This window comes from Lutjanus erythropterus, chromosome 8, assembly GCF_056507025.1.
Source record: "Lutjanus erythropterus isolate fLutEry1 chromosome 8, fLutEry1.hap2, whole genome shotgun sequence".
Taxonomy (NCBI): domain Eukaryota; kingdom Metazoa; phylum Chordata; class Actinopteri; order Lutjaniformes; family Lutjanidae; genus Lutjanus; species Lutjanus erythropterus.
Genome location: NC_139324.1, coordinates 16,900,012 through 16,921,842, shown reverse-complemented (window position 1 = coordinate 16,921,842; position 21,831 = coordinate 16,900,012). Strand labels below are relative to the sequence as shown.

Here is a 21,831-nt window from a genome sequence, read left to right as displayed (position 1 = left end):
AGTGTTTTTACTGCGTGACTGCTGCGGCGGTTTGCTGTTTTTGTAAGCATCCCGTTGCGTGACGTGTTTCATTTATTCACAGTCCTTCTATCATTTATTTATTTATATTTTTATTTTGTCCAGTTGTGAGTTTGACGATAACTGCTTTGACCCTTGGCCCCCGGGGTCGTGCACCATCATCACCGCAGTGCGCGCAGCAGCATCCTGTTGCAGAGGCCGCGCGCACAAAGGAGGGGAGTTTTTTTTTTTTTTTTTTTTTTTAAGGAGGTTTGTTAAAAGAGGAGTGACTGATGGGGGATGACAGAGGGAGTAAACAGAGGCCACCGGGGTCCCAGTGTCACAACTTTAAAGGTTAATCCGCTACAATCCAAAATCCACTCAACAATGAAAAGAACAAATACTAACGATGATTTTAAAAAAATAATTTCATGATTATTTCCTTAAAATCCACACCGTGACAACAGATCTCATTTTTATTGTAATGAATCTACTTTATCAGATTGTTTAACTTATTGTGGGTGAATTGTTTGTGACCTCTTTTAATAATTGATAATTAATTTGGACCTCTGTTGTACGAGGTTAACTGTATTGTATTAGACTGTACTTTTTGACCACTCCATCACTGCTTCTAAAAAAATCGCTTGAAATTCATTCAGAGCTTTAAGTTTGAGTCTTAAAATTTGAAATAGCAAATTTATTTTGCTTGTATCATTTATCTGCTTTATCTGCTAATAAAATATTAATCCTTACCTTTAGATTTAAAATATTGGCTACATATTTGTTTATTAATTTGATTGTGATGTTAAGCATTAATGTTATCATTGAGCCAAATTTCTTTGTTACAGAAGCGTCAGTTTTGTTTTTGTTATTTTTGTGTTTGTTTTTTTTCTGTTGGCATGATGCCTTCAGTGTCCCAGCAGAGCTATGCGAGTGTCCTCATACTCAGGCCCTTATGCTACATGACCGGGACAACTGTGTGGAAACGTTTTATTGACCGCTGTGGTATCGCGTTAACCCCATTACCTAAAGACGCGTGGAGCCGTCCGAGTGATCCCGCTCCCTCAGGCCAGCAACAGATCTGAGCTCCATCAACCTTAAAGCTCCAATTAAAATAAAAAAAAAACAGCGAAGAAGAGAACGATAGAATGATTAAATCGTTAGTGTCGCCGCGGGAAGTGGTATTTCGTTTTCCCTTTCAATTAGAGGTTGATTGGGCTTTTCAGGGGAGGTCAGCTGTGAAATCTGAATTATATATGCGAACACACATAGACCCGTTTCTCCTGTCGTGGTGTGAAAACGGGTTACTTGGACGTTTAATAAGGACCATAAAATGTATCAGACTGTAAAAAATGACAGCAGTTTTCATGTGGCCTTTCTTTTCATCTTCACACACACGATCGCACACGCAGAGGCAGGAGCAGGACTCTCAGCACCGCCAGCAGACGGCGATCACGGCGCTTTGCCTCGACAATTCACGTCATTATATGGCTATCCATCCTCATGGGCTTCTCTTAGACCAACACTGTTTTTTTACCAAATCTCTTTCACATCATCTTCTGTGTTGAGTGTGAGTAATTTCTCCCTCTGACAACTACTATTATTACATACCTTAATTACATACCTGAGGGAGAAAGAGGGAGAGGGTGTAAAAATGGATTTTGAGGTGCTGTTTGAGCATCAAGTCGTCTCAGAGTGAAATGGTTTGGGTAGTTTAATTCCACAGCATGAAAATACAGTTGGGCCCAGGCCTCCAGGACGCGCAGGGAATTTGCCAATAACCTGTTAAAGGTAGAAATAGTAGGATTTGTCCGAGCTGTTTGTAAACGCATCAGAAAGATATTTGATTGTTGAGTGTTATTCTTAGGGCGTCAAACACCAACGTTTTGGTTGGTAAAGCATCCTGATTACAACAAAATAATCATAAAATATGGAAATACAGGCAGAAAACGGGGTCTCTGCAGATACAGCCACCATCACACACTTCTGGTGGATCATAAGTGGTTATTGAAAGGGATTATTTTTATATGATTTTCAGGAAAATTATGCATATTATGCCTTTAAAGATGGGAAGAATTGTTCTTACATTCAAGAAGAAATACTGTAAGGAGAAAGTGGAAGACAAAAAGAAACTTTTATTGAATTTAAAAGCTGCTTGCTGTGCTTTGAAGTGATTTTTATAAATTCAGCAACCATTCCCAAATGTCTCAAAATAATGTTGCGATGTTTGACTCATCGTGATCACAGACAGCACCCACCTTTTGGACGCTCCATCACCGCTAACAAATCTTAGTTATTTTTGTTTCGTTGAAGTCTCTGAGAGCATGTTTGGAAATTTCAAATGCCTTGTACTATTTGTGGGATTGACCCTCCTTTCTCTGCCTCCTCCTTCTCCTCCTCCTCCTCCGGTGTGTTCTTCCTCTATGGTCCTCTAGTCACCTGACCAAACGCCATGCAAATCATTCCGCTGCTAGAGCCTCATTGGCCGCTTGTGGCTCATTTAACCGCTGTCAGTGCGCATCATATGGCCGCCGTTTACCCAACTTCTCAACTTCGACAGGGAAAGTGGCTCCAATGCGCATTCTACCACAGCGGATGTGAAGCAGCCCGGGCGGAGACAGGCTGAAACACTGGTTGGAGAACATTTTATATCCCTTTTCGGATTAATTCTCATCTCGTGTTTGACTCATTTGGGGTTAGAATATTAATTTTGTAAGCCACTCCATCCTGTGCGCACCCGATCCTGTGCGCGCTTCACTTCACCGCTCTTCAAATAGACTTTTTCTCTGTTGGTGACGAAGTTTAAAAACAGGTGAATGTATAGCATGATGATGGAGACTGACCTCCACTCCCCCGGCCCCCAAACGAACACGGCCACGGGGCAGACGGGGCCGAACAGCGGCTCCAAAGCGAACCAGGAGCGGGTGAAGAGACCGATGAACGCGTTCATGGTGTGGTCCCGGGGGCAGCGGAGGAAGATGGCACAGGAGAACCCCAAAATGCACAACTCTGAGATCAGCAAGCGGCTCGGCGCCGAGTGGAAAGTGATGTCCGAGGCTGAGAAGCGCCCTTTCATCGACGAGGCGAAACGGTTGCGAGCCATGCACATGAAGGAGCACCCGGATTACAAGTACCGGCCCAGACGGAAGACCAAGACGCTGCTGAAAAAGGACAAATACTCCCTCGCTGGTGGACTGCTTTCTGGGCCCAGCGGGGGCGGTGGAGTTGGTTTAGGGGTCGGGATGAGTTCATCCGGGGTCGGGCAGAGGTTAGAGAGCCCCGGGGGTCACGGAGGATCCGCCGGCTCCGGCTACGCGCACATGAACGGCTGGGCGAACGGCGCGTACTCGGGGCAGGTGGCTGCAGCCGCGGCGGCCGCAGCGATGATGCAGGAGGCTCAGCTCGCCTACAGCCAGCACCCGGGCAGCGGAGCGCACCACCACCACCACTCACACCACCACCACTCGCACAACCCGCAGCCGATGCACCGCTACGACATGACGGCCCTGCAGTACAGCCCCATCTCAAACTCTCAGAGCTACATGAACGCATCTCCATCCGGCTACGGCGGGATCACCTACACGCAGCACCAGGGCTCCGGCGTCTCCTCCTCGGCTGCCATGGGGACGTTAGGGTCGCTGGTGAAGTCGGAGCCGAGTGTAAGCCCTCCCATCAGCAGCACACACTCACGGGGTCCGTGCCCCGGAGACTTGAGAGAGATGATAAGCATGTATTTACCGACCGGAGAGCCCGGGGACCCGTCAATGCAAAGTAGACTCCATGCCCTGCCGCAGCATTACCAGAGCGCCACGGCTGGAGTGAACGGGACGGTCCCTCTAACACACATTTAGAACTCCCAGAATCATTGAAAACTGCAAACGAACACATAACCAAATATTTACCTCTTTTCTAAATACGCCCGCTCCCGAGAACTACCTGCATTTTGTACAGAATGTTTATTGTAAATGAAGGGTAAATAACATTATTCATCTCGGCTTCTTTTTGAATAGCCACCAGTGGAATTATATAACGAATATGATGCTGAGATATTTGGTTATTGTGCTATCATCATTTTTTGTCCATCACTTCTTCTTCTTCACAGTCTTAGTTGAGGGTTCCGCCAGGTACTTATATTTGGTTTAATTGTCTCATAATTTTTTGAGGGGGGGGAGGGGTTCTGTAAGTTATTGAAAAATGAGATAATAACGTGTCATAATCTTAAGAAAGTGCTTTAAAAGAAATGGGAAACTCACATTCTTTAAACATTTATTGTGTTCATTTGCAGAAGCCTGTGTCTTAATTCTTGGAAATCATCTCTTTTTATTATTGTAACACTCTAATTATTGTAAATTGTGAATAATTTTAATATTTCAAAGGATGACGGGCAACCGCTGTTGTAATTTAAGTGCTTTTCTGCCAGTGAAAAGCCCTGATATTGCAATGAAGAAGAATTGAATAAATTTCACAAGATGTTGCTTTGATTCTTAAGACAACGGTCTTAGATTGATTCTTTTTCTACACAGTGTTCTCACAGGAGGGGTTTTCACGTTTTAGGACACAAGATTTAAAAAAAAGCCACCTGTTTAAATTCTGACACCGCTGCTGGACACAGATCCCTCGAGCTTTTAAATAGACTAATTGTTTGTGCGTAATTGTGCGTAAAAGCGACAGTCTGCTCCAGGCCTGCACGTGAGGAAACCATCTTGGTAGGATGATGTTGTTTCATGGGCTGAACTTTTACTATGAGAATGAGGAATGTATTTATAAATTAGAAGAAAAAGATAGCCATTTCTCTATTGCAGTGGCGTGCAGGCCAAATTACATTCAAGTGTCATTTTAAATATTCAAAGTAGGCCAAGCTGATGGCCCACATTCTCGTGTCACATAAATATGATTCCTTACTTATTCGTTTTTATACATTTTCATATTAAAAAACAAACAAACAAACATATGATACGTGAAGGCCTCTTATGACTTACCACCTGTTACTGTAATTAACAAAATGTTCTCATTTATTAATGGATAAAAGAGATTTTACCTCAATTATTCTATTGACAAATTTAATTCTCCCCATGTATTGGCTTATGAGACATGACTGTGCAAATTTAAGCAGCAAACATGTTATCAATTTTTAATTTTAACGAAATTTCTAGTCAATTTATTGTTCAGTAACTACATTTTTATTTTGACAGCGAATTGTACAGTTGCGTCACATTTTAATTTCTTAATTAATCACATCAGATTTTAAATAACGAAATGCTCTTCAACAAAAAATAACAAGCTATGAAAACGCTGTCGTACTCATTTGCTATTGACGTTACAAAATAATTTTTATATTAATATGGATTTATATTTATAAAATATGATATGAACGTATACAATAAATCATTAAAATATAGATTTATATAATTTGATTCTGAGAAATTTAATTAATTGGTATGAAAATTTGATGTAATTTTCTTGCTTCTGTTTTTGAACACTTGACTCATAAGACTCGTAAGGAAAAAGTGAATAATAATAATATATAATGAATAGTTTAGTGATAAAATTACCATACAATAATAATGATAAATTAAAGACTCTATTTATTCAGTTATCTTCTAGTTTATTTTATGTCCACTGCCTCCGGAACGTGGAGTTCTTACAATCATTTATCTGACTTTTGGCATTTAATTGTTTATACTTAAGAGCAAAAAAAAAAATGCTTGGACTGAAAGACAACATAGCTTGATTCATATATTTATAACTACGTGGTGATCAACAATAAAACCGAGTTCAGAAGAAAAATACTTACATCCACAAAATCACAAAAATCTAAGCTGTATTTTAGTCATCTTGCCAATCAAATGAGCAGCGTTGAAAGACCTTAAATCGCTGTTAACTGTTACATATTCTTACTGTATGGTCCCATCATCTTCTATTTTAGAGGTGAACTGTTTTTTTCTTGCTCTTGACACTTGATATAGTCAGGGGAGTAAAGGGAATCTGTACGAGGCACAAAAGTGGATCTGAAAAATAAATACATGTTTGATATCAGCACCACAGTTTGGGGAATAAACCGTCGCTTCTTAAAAAGAAAGGAAGGAGGAAATGAAAATCTAAACACGCTTCGTCAAAATATACAACGCAGCTGCACAAAGCAGAGCATGCAGTAATTCAGAATTCAACGCACTTGACCCGCCTTTGACGCGCACAAACTGTTGCACAAACTGAATTTAAAGTTCCCAAATGTCCAAGCACACCAGTGACAAGGTAGTTCATTGGGTTACTGATGACTCATCAGAATTTCAAAGCTGCAGATGTTTGCAGATGTTTTTTAAATGAATTGTTTTGAGTTTTGGTTTCTTCGCAGTGGATCCGACATGTTTAAAAAGAAAGACACCCATGCCATTCAGATTATTAATCCTCTTTAGATAATGAGAGATTAGCCTGCAAATGACGTCATTATTTCTTTGACAGGCCACAGCTGGTTTTGACGTGTACATTTTTATTGCCTGAAGGCCTCATATATGTTGACACAGGCTAATAGCCATACAGATGCAAATGAGGCAAATTTATGCCTACTTAGTTATTTTAAAAAAATCAATTAATCTCAAATACATAGTTAAAGGGCCTATTTCACACTGATGAAGACTTGCATGGTATGTCAATTAAACCTGTTAGGCCTCATAGTGGAGCGTGTAACGTCTGGCTGCGCGTTAATCTGTTGAAAGAAATCAGAGGAACAATGTCTGGAAATTAGTTTAAATTCCAAAACCCAAAAGAAAGAGAGAGAGAGGGGAAAAAAACGCATCTATGGAGACATCTCTCCACACGGCAGCGCACATGCAGCAGCCTATATGGCGTGGGGTTGGCCTCCTCCTCGTGTGTTTTTGCATCTTATCTGTTGATGTGAAGAGATGCGGATTAAACAGTGAAAGCCCGTAGAGGCGGAGCGCGTCACGGCGCATCGCCAGGCTAAAAAGAGGAGCGTTCTGGCAAATTTAACCCGAATAAATTACACCTTGAGGTGGAAGAGGGGTAAATGCAGGGTGCAACGTATACAGAGGCAGCGCTAGTGTGTGTGTGTCTGTGCGTGTGCGTTTAGCTGACCGGCCAATAAATCTCTCCACCGTGCGATACTCTTATCTTGTAGCCAGCGATATATTCTGTGCTAGGAGGCCATCAGCTCCGGCGCACACTCGGCTGCTCGTAAAGCCCCGATCCCTTGCACTCCCTGTCCTAAATGGGGATAATTAGCGTCACTTTATCACGCCTCTGCATATTTTCTCCGCGTCTCCCCCCCTTTCCTAAAAAATTACCCAGCAGCCTGCTCTCGTCGCCCGCTCTGTCACAGAAGATTATGGAGACAGATTGCACAGAGCGAATGTGCCGGGCGAGATTAGCGCGGAATAGAGAAAGCAACTGGGCCAATGAATTCCTCGGAAGGGCCTTATCGTGCAATTACACGTTGACATGTTTAACAATCTTGCTGCCTCTTAATCCTGCAGTGCTGCTCTATCTACCCACAGCTACCACGCTATACGCCGGCACACAGACCTAATGCACCGAAACGCAGCACAAATGTCCTGAAAAGTTGGGAGAAATTGCTTTATTTTCAAACTTTGTCCCGCATTCAAAAACGCCTTTTTATTTTCCTTTCTTTTTTTATTTTTCAGATTTCTCCGTTGTTGGAATAGCATCTGCACTGGAACTTTTTGACAAGAGGTGAGATATTAAAATGAAAAACTGGTTTATTGTTGCTCTAAATCACTGTTTCACTCCAACAACTGATCGAAAAGTGACAAAACCACGAGAAGTGTTGGTGCCACGTCCGTCTTATTTGGAGTTAAATGTAGACTTTTCCATCTCTCTGCCCAACACGCCACCCCCTCCCCTCCTCGTCCCTCCTGCCTGGCGGTATATCGGGGCCTGTGTGGGAGTGATTGTGGAGCGCCACTGTAGGAATTTGGCAGCGGCCGCGGTTTGGAGAGCCGCCCCACGCTGAGCCCCATTCAGCGGCCAGCGCGCTGTGAGGTTGGGAAGTTTCAGTCAGCCATACAACTCAATGGCCCCCACAAAGGCGATTACAAGCCCCAGCGCATTCCTGTAGGGACCTGGGAGCGGCGCAGGTGCGAGGGGGACCGGGGGTAACCCGTCAGAGGAGTGATAAAAACGGGACAGTGCTGGGGGCCACACAAAACCAGCCACTCCACAGGAACCGGGGAGTTTTTGAAGGAAGGAGGAGAAAGGGAAGAATAAGTTTGAAGAAGATGGAAGTTAGAGGAGGTGGGGGTGCAGCATACTGAGTGGCCTCACTGTCCATCACTGAATGGAAGGAGGAGGAGACTCCCAATCAGGGCTGTAGACAGGATTTTTACTGAGGTCATGAGTCCAAAGTCACCCAGCACAACCCCACCCACTTAATTTTAACAAGCCATTAAATATATCAGTTGAAAACCCCACAGAAATTCATGTTTTGTTTACTAATTTAACTATCAATTTTATTGTAGTCTAAATCAGAAGTGTCACTCATTTTAGTTCAAGGGCCAGTACAGCCCAATTTGATCTCAAGTGGGTCAGATCAGTAAAACTATGGCATGATAACCTATGAATAACACTTCTAAATTTCCCCCTTTTTAGTGTAAAGAAGTAAATCCTTCTGATAACACTGACAGGGTTAGGGTTTACAAAATAGATGATAAGCAGCCTGAGATGTCTTAAAGGTATCTGGCACCAGAAGGATGTCTGGACATCAAATATTGATGTTTTGGGTTGGTAAAGCATCCTGAGCACAGCAAAATAATAAGACAATAAGGAAAAACAGGTAGAAGACAGAGTTTCTGTAGACACAAACACCACCACATACTTCTAGTGGGTTATAAGTGGTGACTTAAAGAGGTTCTGTTTATGTGAGTCTATACATTTTTTTGTTTTTGTCCTGTAGGAAAATGTTACCTATTATGGCTTTAATAAAAATGATTGTAATTTCAACAATGTAAATCAGGAAAAGTAGTTGCATTTAATGGAGAATTAGAATTAATGACTGTCCATATTTTGCAAAGTCATCCAGTCACCCAGTAGGCTGGATTGCACCCTTTGGCAGCCCAGTTCTTTCTGTTTGACACCACAGGTCTAAATGTTTCAAAACTTTCTCTACATTGCTGGGTGTGTAATTGTAATGGATAATATGAAATCCCTTAAATATATTGTGATTTTAAGATAATTAGTCTAAATCAGGGGAGTAAAACTCATTTAGATAATTAGCCACATACGGCACAATTCAATCTCAAGTGGTCTGGACAGTTAACCTTTTGCATAATAACCTAAAAACAACACCTCCAAATGTGTCTCCTTTTTAGTGTAAAGATTGATTGATTGATTGATTCTTTTTATTTTCGTGTCATGCACAAAAAGTGCCCAACCTTCAAGGGTTTATAACACACCAAAATACAGCTGCAGTGCACAAACATTTTCCTTTCATTACAAAATTACAGTCCATTTCATCACTCAGTCTTAAACAGAATATTCTGTCTTCTCTCCCAGGCCTGAGAAATAAAATCTGCCACAAAAAAGGACCCCTTACTAAAGCACAATTCAAGTTTCGCATACTCATCCAACCAATGAAAAAAAAAAAAAAATCAGCATACACAGAGGACATTTTAGTGAAATCCCACATCCTTTACATCCTTATAGGCAGGACAACAAAACATAAAGTGAACCTTGTTCTCAATTTCACTGAGCTCACACAACAAACAGAGTCTGTCCTCCTCTGGAGTGGCATTAAACCTACCAGTCTCTAAAACTAATGGTAATGTTCCTGAATGTAACTGCGCACATAGTGATCTTTGTCCTTTGCTTAAATTGTACTTCACACAGGGTTCTACATCATAGCAATTCTTTATAAGACACTAAGTCCGCAATTTTGGTTTATACCATATATCAGCTGACCATTTCTCTTTATACATGAGAATATTTTACTTATAATTTCCTGAATATTACAAAGTAATTTGTTATGAAAAATAAATGACAAATCATTTAAATGAAGTAGGGATTTCATCTCGTTGGCCCAGGGAAAAAATGTATTGTACTAAATCATAAAATGACCAAGATATGTCATCACAGATTAAGGAAATGTGAAATATCTATTGGAATCACTGTTTGTTTTTGCCTGTTTCATGTTAATTAGAGTTCTAATTAATTCTGAATGTTTATCAACTTAGTAAGTGTCTGTTTATGAGTTGTAAAACATCATTAATAATCTTTTAGAAGGACTACATTTTATAACTCTTAAAGTGAGCATGTTAATGGAGTCTGTCGGGCAGTAAGACAGGCAGTGACTAAACTCCAACTCCACAGTGTGTATTTTCAGAGCAGTGGGCTCTTGTTTTCAGGTTAATGAGCTTAGCTTCACGGACAATTGACAGTTATAAACAGCTGATCAGTTTACTGTGTATGACTCATTATCACTTGTTATTGTGGAATTACAGTGCTGCGCTCGTTTTGTGCTCCTGCAGTGTTCCTGCAGCCTGCCTGAGCTTCCTTGAGTCTGGAGAGGAGAGGCAGGGGAAACAACTCGCTTCAGCCATAGATTGTATATTAAATAGGGATTCATCCTATTTAGTAGAGTCTGTTGCTTCAGGTCCCTATTTCCACTGCAGTACTAATTTTTGGACACACAGTTGTCTCATATCACATTTCATATCAGTATTTGTTGTATTCATCATATTCCGGTCTAGAACTAATTATTTACGTTTTGCAAGGTCATCCCAGATGAGACCTTTTGGTGGCCTGGTTTTGGCCCATGGGACTTATGTTTGACACTCTTGTTCTGAAAGGTATTAGAATATCAAAAGATCCAACATGTACAATATATGTGTGAATGCCCTGAATTCCCCCAAAACAGACATGTCCTCAGTGTCCTCAGAAGGAGCTGCTGACCTACGACACACAAAAAAAGTTTTCTCGCAAAAAAAAAACCCTTCTGAAAATTAACAGTCTTTATTCTATGTCAATGAAATACGTGAAAGTTATGCAATTGTTACAAATTTAGCCTCACATAAAGGGGCTTTGTGTAGAGCTATTATACTCCTCCTGTTCCCTCATCGAAATAACTTAACAGGGTCAATCAGTGCGTAAATCAAGAAAATACATTCTCATCATAAATGTCAGAAAATCTCATAAAATTATGGTCTCATGTCGGTTTGGGTGTTGATCTGCTGTAATTGACCCTTCCTAAGACCCCTTTGGAACCTCTGTCAATCTCTCTTCCTGTTTCCTGTACTAAGACATGCTATCTCTTAGAAAGTACTATGTTAAAAAGAAAACCCAATTTTCTGTTTAAACAATGTTGCTTGGGGACCTGCAAAAACATCTTAAGTATAGTCACATTTTAAGTTCGTTTAATGTTTGTAAAACACTAGCTAAGTAGCTTATCTCTATCAGTCGTTAGCTAGTTACATCTGATAGCTAATGATAGCAAAATGCAAGCTAACTAGCTAATTAATCAACAGAATTAACTAGCTGGCTAGTTAGCTAGCATTTTGCTTGTCTTAGCTAACTAAGATGCAACTATATATATGATGCCTTTACAAGTTCCCCATCAAAAAAATCATAATTTCATAAAATCATCATTTGGGTTTCTTTTCAATATAGGAGAGCCTAGCACACATATATAAGTACAAACAAGTTGAGTGAGTATCTGCCAGTATTGTTGGATCACAGAGTTAAAAGGAGCAGGAATTTGAGGGGGCAATTGGGGAACAGCCAAAAGAAGAATGAGATAACTCAGTAACTTAGTTCAGTCAGTGATAAAAGTGGACTTTGTATTAAAGCACCACTACAAGTAGTGAAATTAACACTGTGCCCAGTTGATTTTTGCTGCCATTTAAATGTGTTTTGCACATATGTTTGGTATTTTTGTCCTTAGAGGTAGCACATGGCATACAGATGAGGAGATGAGCAAACATGAGCAAACAAGTGCTTTGTGCTGCTTCATTCACATGAAACAGCACAAAGCAAATTGTTGGTGTTTTTGGTGAAAATAGAGTCTTAGACATGCCAACAATAGATGTCTCTTAGCTGGAAATTAGGGAATTCTGTCAACAAGGGCGAACTAAACACAAAGTGCACCACAAGTACGTAAAATTGGAGAAAAATCTAAATGAATTTGGATAAACACTTGTGTCGCTGCAGGCAAATTTAAATGTGATTAGAGCAGGGATGCCAGTAAAACAGTCTGTGAAAAAGTTTCATAGAACCCTGCTGGGTTTCATATTTTGTTCTTAAAATGCCATTTTGATTATGATATGATCTGGTACAGAAATATGACTGAACAAGTATTGTACTGTATTGCATATGTTTTCCTACTACTTTTATCAAAACCTTGAACAGAATCAGCAACTGCATATAACAGTAATTCTGTATATTTTTAGACCACTGCAAAATAAAAGTGGCAACATAAGCAGAATGACATGATCAATCTCTCATTATCTCCACAAACATAAACTCAATTGTAGAAGCTACCATCTGCCTCTGGCTGCAGATTTGCTGTGCTGTGCTTTCAAGCCTTGCTGCTCTGCACCGTCCACACAACAATAGTACTTTCTGGATAAGACGTCTCTCCAGTTGGTGTGCCATTTTTGCCAAGCCCAAGTTGATTTTAGGTCTGTGGTTCTGGCCATCAGTTCTTTTAACACTGTACTCACCAAAGTAATTGCTGAAGTCCCAGAATGTGGGAACATCACTGAAAATAGGTCCAAAAGTGCAAGAAACAGTAGCAGCCAGACAATCAGACAAGACCCCAAAGATGAGTAATATACCTGTAGCTCTTTGCCCACCACAGTATCATAATGAAAGCACAATGGATTGTTCAGTTTCCAGTGGAGCCTCCCAAGACTCAAATCAAACGTTGATCAAATATGGATCCAAATTGTAATATAATAATAATAATAATAATAATAATAATCTTTACTTATAGAGCACTTTTCAAAATTCACATTACAAACTGCTTCACAAAGGCAATAAAACAGACAAGATCAAGAGTCATACAACAGCTACAACAGATCAAATGAAATGGTACAGCGCAAAATAGGAAGGTAAAAACATTTTAAGAAATAAAAACCGTGCACAACAGTTCAAACTTAGATAAAATCAGGAAAGGCTCTCCAATAAAAGTATGTCTTAATAAGAGATTTAAAGGAGATCACTGACTTGGCTGACCTAACTTCCTTGGGCAGATTGTTCCAGAGCCTTGGGGCCCTGACTGAAAAGGCCCTGTCCCCTTTAGTTTTCAGCCACGCATGTGGAACAGACAAGAGACCTCTGCCCGAGGATCTCAAGGAACATCCTGGTATGTAAGGTACTAACAGGTCAGAGATATATGAGGGTGCGAGGCCACTGAGAGCTTTAAAAGTCATCAGTAAAATCTCAAAATCTATTCTAAAACATACTGGGAGCCAATGTAGAGATGCTAAAACAGGAGTGATATGATCATGTTTCCTAGTTCTGGTTAAAAGTCTGGCAGCTGAGTTTTGAACATTCTGAACTCTGTTAATAGATTTTTGGTTCAAGCAGGTAAAAAGGCTGTTGCAGAAATCCAGGCGTGATGAGATAAAAGCATGTAAAATGATTTCTGTGTCTTTAAAAGATGGTATAGAACATATTTTTGAAATATTTCTTAGATGATAAAAGCATGACTGTACAAGCTTTGTCGTATGATATTCAAAATTTAGGTTTCCATCAAACGACACTCCCAGATTCCTAGCAACAGACTTGATATGATCTGTTAGGGGATCAGCAAATGGTGGGATTTGTGTAACCATGTGCTGGGGCCCAATCAACATGATTTCAGTTTTATCGGAGTTTAGCTGGAGAAATTTTTCTGACACCCAATCCTTTTCTTCAGGCAGGCAGTCATTTAGTGAATCAAACATATTAGGGTCAGAGGATCTCAGGGGTAGGTACATTTGTGAATCATCCGCATAAAAATGGTAAGACACACCATGTCTTTGTATAATCTGCCCAAGAGGAAGCATATATAAAGAAAAAAAGATTGCCCCCGAAACTGACCCTTGAGGCACACCATATTTAACTACACATTTGCCATCGTCAGCAGCCATTAAAAGGTCATTTGTGACCTTAAGCAGGGCCGTTTCGGTGCTATGGAACTTCTGGAAACCAGACTGAAACTTTTCAAAAGTGTTATTATTTTCCAGTGCTGCTAGAAATTGCTTGGACACTATTTTTTCTAAAAGTTTTGAAATAAATGGCAACTTGGATATCCGTCTGTAATTTATAGGGGGGGGGTACCACACATGCAGTTTTGAAATAATCAGGGACACAACCCGTAGATAGGGGACTGTTAAAAACTGAAAGCAAACGTGGCCTGATAAAATCTATTATTTTAGGTAAAAACTTTGTTGTTATCACATTAAGAGGGCTGGAGAATCTCATATGTGTAAGTGAGCTATGTTCGTCGTAATGGAGGCTCTTATTTTCTCTACTTTATTAATAAAATAAGATAAAAACATTTCACATTACTTTCAGCTGGGGCACTGGGGGAGTGGATTTAGCAACTGGTCAGCCGTTTTAAATAAAACTCTAGGATTGTGTTGATGAGTGGAAAGAAGATCAGAAAAATAATATTTTCTTGCATCCTTGATCATTTTGTTAAAATGTAAGAATAACTCCTTCATAGTGTTGAAATGTACATGGAGATTGGATTTTTTCTGCGCTCAGCTTTCCTACATTCCCTTTTGCAGCTGCGAATGTCATCATTTATCCAGGGTTGCTTTCTTGCTGAGGACTTAGACCTTTAAGAGGTGCAATGATATTGAGAGTAGACAAGCAGATTGAATTGAAGCAGTCAGCCAGATCATTGGTATTGGAATGTTCAGACAGTTTTGAACTGATTACCAAACAGTGTGCAGAACTCTAAGATACTTTGCTCATTAAGGAAGCGAGTGGACAAGGTGCTGGGTGTAGCTGTACTGATCGCAGGTAATTCACAGTTAAAAACTATCCATTTGTGATCTGATATAGTCATCTCCAAGAGTTTGACAGGTGATATTTCTTCACCCAGTGTAAACACAAGGTCCAGTGTGTGACCACGGTTATGAGTTTGCCCAGACACATGCTGATTGAAGTTAAAAGAAGAGGTGAAGTTTAATAAATCAGGAGCATAAATGTGAGTGGAGTCGTCAACATGAATGTTAAAATCACCACAAAGAACAATTCTGTCAAAATTTGAAACAAGGGTGGATAAAAATTCTGAAAATTCTGTTAAAAAGCTGGCAGGTGATTTTGGGGAGCGGTAAATTATCGCAAAGATGACTGGATGGAGGCTGCAGACTTTAAAAGTGAGAACTTCAAATGAAGAGAATTCCTCACAAGTTAGTTGAAAACATTTTAAGATTTTCTTAAAAACACTCACTAGACCACCACCACGACCACTGACTCTGGGTTGGTTAAAACAAGCATAGTTTGGAGGACACAGTTCAACAAGAGGGCCATGATCATGCGATTGCAACCAAGATTCTGTTAAAAACATAAAATCTAGGTTTTCAGATGAGATAAAATCATTTAAAATAAAAGTCTAATTGGATATGGATCTTGCATCAAAAAGTGCAATTTTAAGCTTGTTCAGTCTGGGAGCCAAAGTTGGAGCAACAGTCAGAATCTTAAATAGATAGTTAATATTTCTGTGCGAGTTGTTTGTGGTTCTATTGTGAGATCTATGTGTTACAATAACAGGAATATGAGAACTGTGTAAAACAATGTTATAGGCCAGTGGGTGGAGCTAGTGAGCGCAGTGGACACTGTCACTAACGATTCTGTTTCTACATGGCCTATATCTCACCCAAAATGTTTTCAGAAACGTATTTTAGTGTTTTGTTTAATTGTGATACAAGAAATTTCGTGTTCATGCAGGCTGCCATTTTTTCCTGCTGAACAGACGACCCAAAACTAAGCACCAAGCTATTGCACAAGGTGCAAGATGGCCACCCAAAACTGTAGGCCACAAACCAATCAGTGACATCACGGCATGTTCTCACTTGTGAGCAGCACTAGTTGCACGCAGAGATGTGTTGGAGAGGAAAACTTTTAACGCTCTCATATAGACCTCTTTATGCGGACATAATTCTACATTATGTGGCATGAATGGGCACATGAACAGTACGCAGCTCCAACAGCAAGTTAATAAATCTGTGGTATGAGGACGTGGGACTTTAACTGTCTCTTTGGAAACGCTTAAAAAAAAAACCAATTTCTCAGGGTCTCCGTGCTCCTTTTTTCAGGTCAGACACAAACACATTGATACTATTCTCCCAATCATCGGAGGCAAACAGAACAGCAAGTTCAGGTCACACGATAAGTTTTAAGTATCCTCTACAGTCCTCCTGTTTTGTGCACTTGAAGGAAGAATCTTTGGCCCAGTATTCACCGCTACTTTTTTCTTTTTTTTTTCTCTCTTTCAACACAAGTGGCTCCACAAAGAGTTTCTTTCATGGAGACCAACAAACTTAGGTTGTCCAGGAGCAAAATGTGGAATTTAGAGTACAAAGTTAATGATGTTACTCACTTAATATACAATTAACCAGAATATTAAACAGAACTGAATCACCAAAATTGTATTTTCAACTAGCGAGAACATTATATCAAACCTCTTTTTATCAGAGAATGCCAAACATTTAACACACACTTTAAAGGACCAGTAAAAATGCCTCAGCAACTACTGGATACATTTCTATGACTTTTGGTAAACATGTTCATGTTCACCTCAGAATGAATTGTCACTATGGTGATTGTCTGACCTTACATCCAGCAACATCTTCATCTAATTATCAAGCATTAGCATGCTAACATGCTAAACTAAGATGATGAACATGGTAAACATTATTCCTGCTTTACACTTCATTCCATTCATGTGTTATCACAGAGTTATCAACACGATGGCCTGTAAATGTAGCCATTAAATTCATTCAAGCTGCAGTTACATCCTAGACACTGGGATCCTCCAATACATCTGACTTGGCACTTAAAAATATGCAAGTGTCTGAGATCATTGTTCGATGTAATTAAACAAAATTTTGGTGGATATGGTGTTATGATGTCAATATGTAAATCTAACCAACTCTGTAATCATGCAGATGTCTTAATGGTCTAAACATTTGCAAGTTGTTAACAGGGGAATCTTTTCCATCTCTGACATCCCTCCCGTATTATATGAAAGCAGTATCAACATGTTAACATCGTCATTGTGAGCATCTTAGTGTTGAAACCAAAAGCCCTATGCCAGGGTACAGCTGTAGACCCTCAATCCCCTTACCCACTGGACAAAGAGCCCACTAACGACCACTAACATCTGGCTTTTGTCTTCAGTGGGAAAAGTTACAATTGGCATTCACTCCCAGTTCAAATGACTCTGCATTACTCATGTGTATTTAGAATGGAAGTCCAGCTCCAATTGGTAGATGTTCATTTTTGCTCCTTTTCCATCGCGATGTTATGATGGTTTGTTGTCTGTATTAATAACTTCTGCAACTCTTTGTCTTCTCAGTCACAAATTCCATCTGTCTCCATTCAAGCAGCACTTGAACATCATTACAAATTAGTCAGTGTTGAGTTTAAAAGAGAGACTGAAGTAAAAGATATAAAAAATTAGCCACCGTTATGTATTGTCCTCGGCCTCCATGCTGTTACTTGTCTTCTGGCAAGAGGAAAAGAGTCAATCACCTGTGTTTGCCCACAGATGTGTGCTAATTTTGGTATAAGATTGTATTAGTCCTGGCTAGTTCACTGGTTGACTGACACTCTCACTCTCACTAACTCTCACTAGCTATGTTTCCATCCAAATGTAGCACAAAGTTTAACAAATTTCAAGAAAATAGAATTAATTAACATGTGAATTAGTGCATGTTTCCATCCACTACTGTTATGTGATTATTAGTATTTGATTCATCAAGATAAACAGCTGGTTAAATAATTAAATCACTGCAGAAGAAGAAGGCGGAACGAGTTAAAAGAATGGCAGTCAAACTGCCATTCAGCCATTCAAATGCTGAAAATAAATGTAGAAAATATAAGAGAAAAATGGCATGTATGCTTGTTTCCTGTATTAATTTGATAAATGTTATATTCTCCTTATCACTCCACACAAATCTGATGTTTACATCTGTTGCTGTTTTTCCATCGCCTCGGAGAAGCTTCAGCGACTCATGTGCTTAATGTACGTCCTGATTTTTTCACTAAGTCCGTTTCCTTTTCACTTTGTCCCATTTTGCTTTTATTAATATACTAACTTTTCCACCTCAGCCAAGTGTAAAAACTTCTTTGGATTACTTTAATTTTTCTCAATTTCTGCACATGATTTTTGTGCACAAATTGAAAATAAGAAGAGGTGGATGGAAACCCACCAACAGACTCTCACTAACTCAGCAATTCACTGAATCAGACCACTGTGCGCAACACACCTTCAGTGTCTCTCTATCACCAGCCCGCACACATACAAACCCACCAGATGCTGTAAAGGATTTCTGCTCCTGTGTGGCAGGTGATAATTCTCGGTGCAGTAGTGATGGGGTTAATGAGGGGTCAAAGTGTTCAAATAAGAAACAGCAGTTTTATGGTGCCTGCTGCACACTGATAGCTGTTTGAACTGGCTGACCTTTGAACTCTGCAGGGTCAAGTGATCAACAAACTGGCTCATTTAGATAGGTCAGATTGAAACAAGTGAAGGATGTGTATGTCACAGCAGTATGTCGGAGAGGCACAGATAAATTGTCCTTAATGATTATAACCCTACTCAATTTGTTTCCAGAGCCATTAGATGGTTGTCAGCTATCAGACTGTTGAAGCTATGGGATACATTTGATTAATTTGTAATTTAATTGATAACCTGTCATCTGTTATGTATTCAGCTAACTGAACCATGTTGTTGTGTGTGTGTGTGTCTCTTTCTAACATACACATGTACACGATGAGCACATGTATTTATTATATTATAAACTGATGACACTGTAAAAAACAATACAGGAATTTTGTGGAATCAGCTACTCTTGTCTTATTAAATTTAACCCTTATTTATTTAAAAGAGTAATGTGTAACAATCGCACATCCAAAAATGAGAACTGCTGTCCAAATAGCAGGTTGAGATAGATTAAGATCCTTTCTAATATTTAATCTACGGCTGAAGCAAGTTGTTCCCCTCAGACTCGAGGAAGCCCAGGCAGGCTGCAGGAACAGTGCAGGAGTGCAAGATGAACAAAACATTGTAATTTGACAATAATAAATGATGACGAGTCCTACGCTGTAGGTTGATTGGCTGTTTATAGCCATCAGTTGTCTGTCGATAAAAGTTAAGTCTGTACACTATACACACTCTGGAGATGGAGTTCAATGACTGCCAGCTAGACTCCATTAACATACTGATCAATTTAAATGCCATAAACATGTATTCCTTCTAAAAGATTATTAATGACTTCTTACAACTCATAAACAAACGCTAAGTCATTTGGTGAAATTCAGCATTAATCAGAACTGTATTTAACATGAATCAGCCAAACAAAAACAGTTATTTTAGCCGTGAATAGAAATTTCAAAAGAGGACATTCTGCCTATAGCGTTGTTAAGTAGAGAATATTTAATTGTTTATTTTCACAATAATGAAAATATGATGAAGCTTAATATTGAATTCGGCCACTTATTCCTCACTCTTAAAATGTAAAAAATTCACCAGAAGCAGTTTCACATTTTGTCTTTGTGCCAATGCAGGAAGAACGTAGCTCCAACTGAGAAAATGTAAAAAGGAGAACAAATTACAAAAATGTTTGTAATGTTCATCAGTGTGACTGAAGAGTTGTTAGTTCAACTTAAAATTTAAGCTCATTGAACATGTTTTCTCACTACAATTGAATTAATATCAAGTTTATTTGATTTGGAAAGTTTAATTCCTTTTTATCATGACAATATTACAATATTTTAAGGCAGTCTGGGCACCAACTTTTTAAAAACAAATTGTTGTGTTTTTTTTACAGTGAACTACAGTGTTTGCTCTGTTCTGCTGTGTATTTACTTATTGACTTTTGACATTTGATATTCCTACAAATCAATATCCTCTTTCTGTCCACCTCCCTCTTTCTCTGTCTGTCTCTCTCTTCCAGCAAAGAAGTGTCCACCGTGGCTATCACCAGTGGACATGGATCACTGTGGGGGCCTGTGATTAACAGATAGCACCTCGTCTCCTCTGCTGGCAGGCCATCATTACAACGAGCACTAGAAGATAGGTTCTGTGGGAGAAAAGACCTTCGGGAAAATGTCAGCGACAGTCAAAGCCCCAAATTTCCCCTATTCACTATTTCCTTGTGTGATGCTACCTACTCTAAAACCCTTAATTACACAATCGCTTTCTCCTGTTGCCTAATGGTTTGTATTTTAAGTACAGTGTCTGATTTCACAGCATGTGGAGATTTTGTTCTATCTTTTGTGGCTTACCTGAAAATTGTATTTTTAAAAAAATGCTTTACAGTAAGAGTACATGAATTAGCAGAAATTCATACTTGTAATACTTAAGGAAGTATCAGAAATGTTCATAAATAATACAATAATACAATAATAAATAATACTTGACTTGATGCGACAACAATATGTTAATCAATACAATAATTAAGATATTTCAATCATCATGACCTTTGAGTTATTAATTTTGTTCATGCTTTCTTAAGGTTAGTCTACTGTTAAAAGGACAGGACAAAAAAACTGGTCAGTCATAGCAGTGCACATATATCCTGCTGAATTCCCAGTGTTTAATCATCATTAATTATACTGTTAAATAAACTATTCGGTTTAACTTGAAAAAGTCTGGGCTGCCTTAAAAATTTTAATTTGACTGAATTTGAAGACTAAAGTAATTGTGTAATGACTCAAAACAAATAAATGTTTCTAGTCAAATAAGCTTAATATTACTTCAGTTGTACTTGAGGAAACACGTTCAATGAGCTTAAGATGTGACCTTGAACCAACAACTCTGTGGCCACAGTCACAATGATGAACATTATAAACAAAATTTGATTTTCTTGTACATTTTCTGAGTTTTACAAATTATTGAACTGTACAGTAAGTGTATTGGGGTAGGGACTGAATTTAATACTAATCTTCATAATGGTTCTCAGTGTTTTCATAATTGTGAAAAAAGCCACCGTGACTTAAGGACAGGGGCCTCAAACTCAAATTGACTTGGGACCACTGATAGGATGTTATCTCACAAGTACTGCAAGAAAGTGCAATATTTCTGAAAATGCGCTTGTTTTTTTTCATACCATAAAACTGCAAGCAGCTTTGTGTATATTTTCATTTACATTAGTTAGCCGTGCATTGGACACAATTCACAACCCTCAGCAACTCTTCTGTTACACAGAATTGGTCATTAATACCCCTGATGAAAATGGGTGAGCGTTGTTGGACTGTCTGTGCTTCCATCAAACACCACAGAGAATGAAACTTCAAGAAAACGTGAGCTTTGTCACATAACTGATCATGAATGTCGCTTGATAAGTTGCTAATCTGCTCTGCCACCGTGTTTGCCGATAGAGAAATATTGTTGGACAAGCTTTTCTTTTCTGGACACAGAATATCAGTAATCAGAAATACGCACAATACAAAAAAAGAATTTGGTTTTAATTCAGTGTTATTACATGTAATTATTGTTTAAATTGATATGAAACAAATAGAAAAAAATATTTTCATAAAAAGAACATTTTGCAGGCCAGAATATTTTTTTGATATCATGTTGCAGGAAGCGGAGAGGGGGCCAGAAAGCTTGAGACCCCTGTCTCAATTTTATTAGAGACAGACACG

The 21,831-nt window shown here is 39.2% G+C and overlaps 1 protein-coding gene and 1 long non-coding RNA gene across 3 annotated transcripts in view; both read left to right on the top strand.

Annotated features, from left to right (window-relative positions):
- Window positions 1–20,568, top strand: part of LOC146322668 (uncharacterized) — a 130,502-nt gene extending 109,934 nt beyond the window's left edge. For both annotated transcript variants that reach the window (XR_014771273.1, XR_014771272.1), the window contains exons 4-5: window positions 7,656–7,704; window positions 20,139–20,568. This is a non-coding gene — a long non-coding RNA (uncharacterized LOC146322668). The remainder of the gene's footprint in view (window positions 1–7,655; window positions 7,705–20,138) is intronic.
- On the top strand, window positions 2,219–4,481 carry sox1a (SRY-box transcription factor 1a). The gene has a single exon (XM_084724727.1). It carries the CDS (start codon window positions 2,814–2,816, stop codon window positions 3,846–3,848), a length of 1,035 nt encoding a protein of 344 aa, XP_084580853.1. The 5' UTR covers window positions 2,219–2,813; the 3' UTR covers window positions 3,849–4,481.
- Window positions 20,569–21,831: the final 1,263 nt, after the last annotated feature.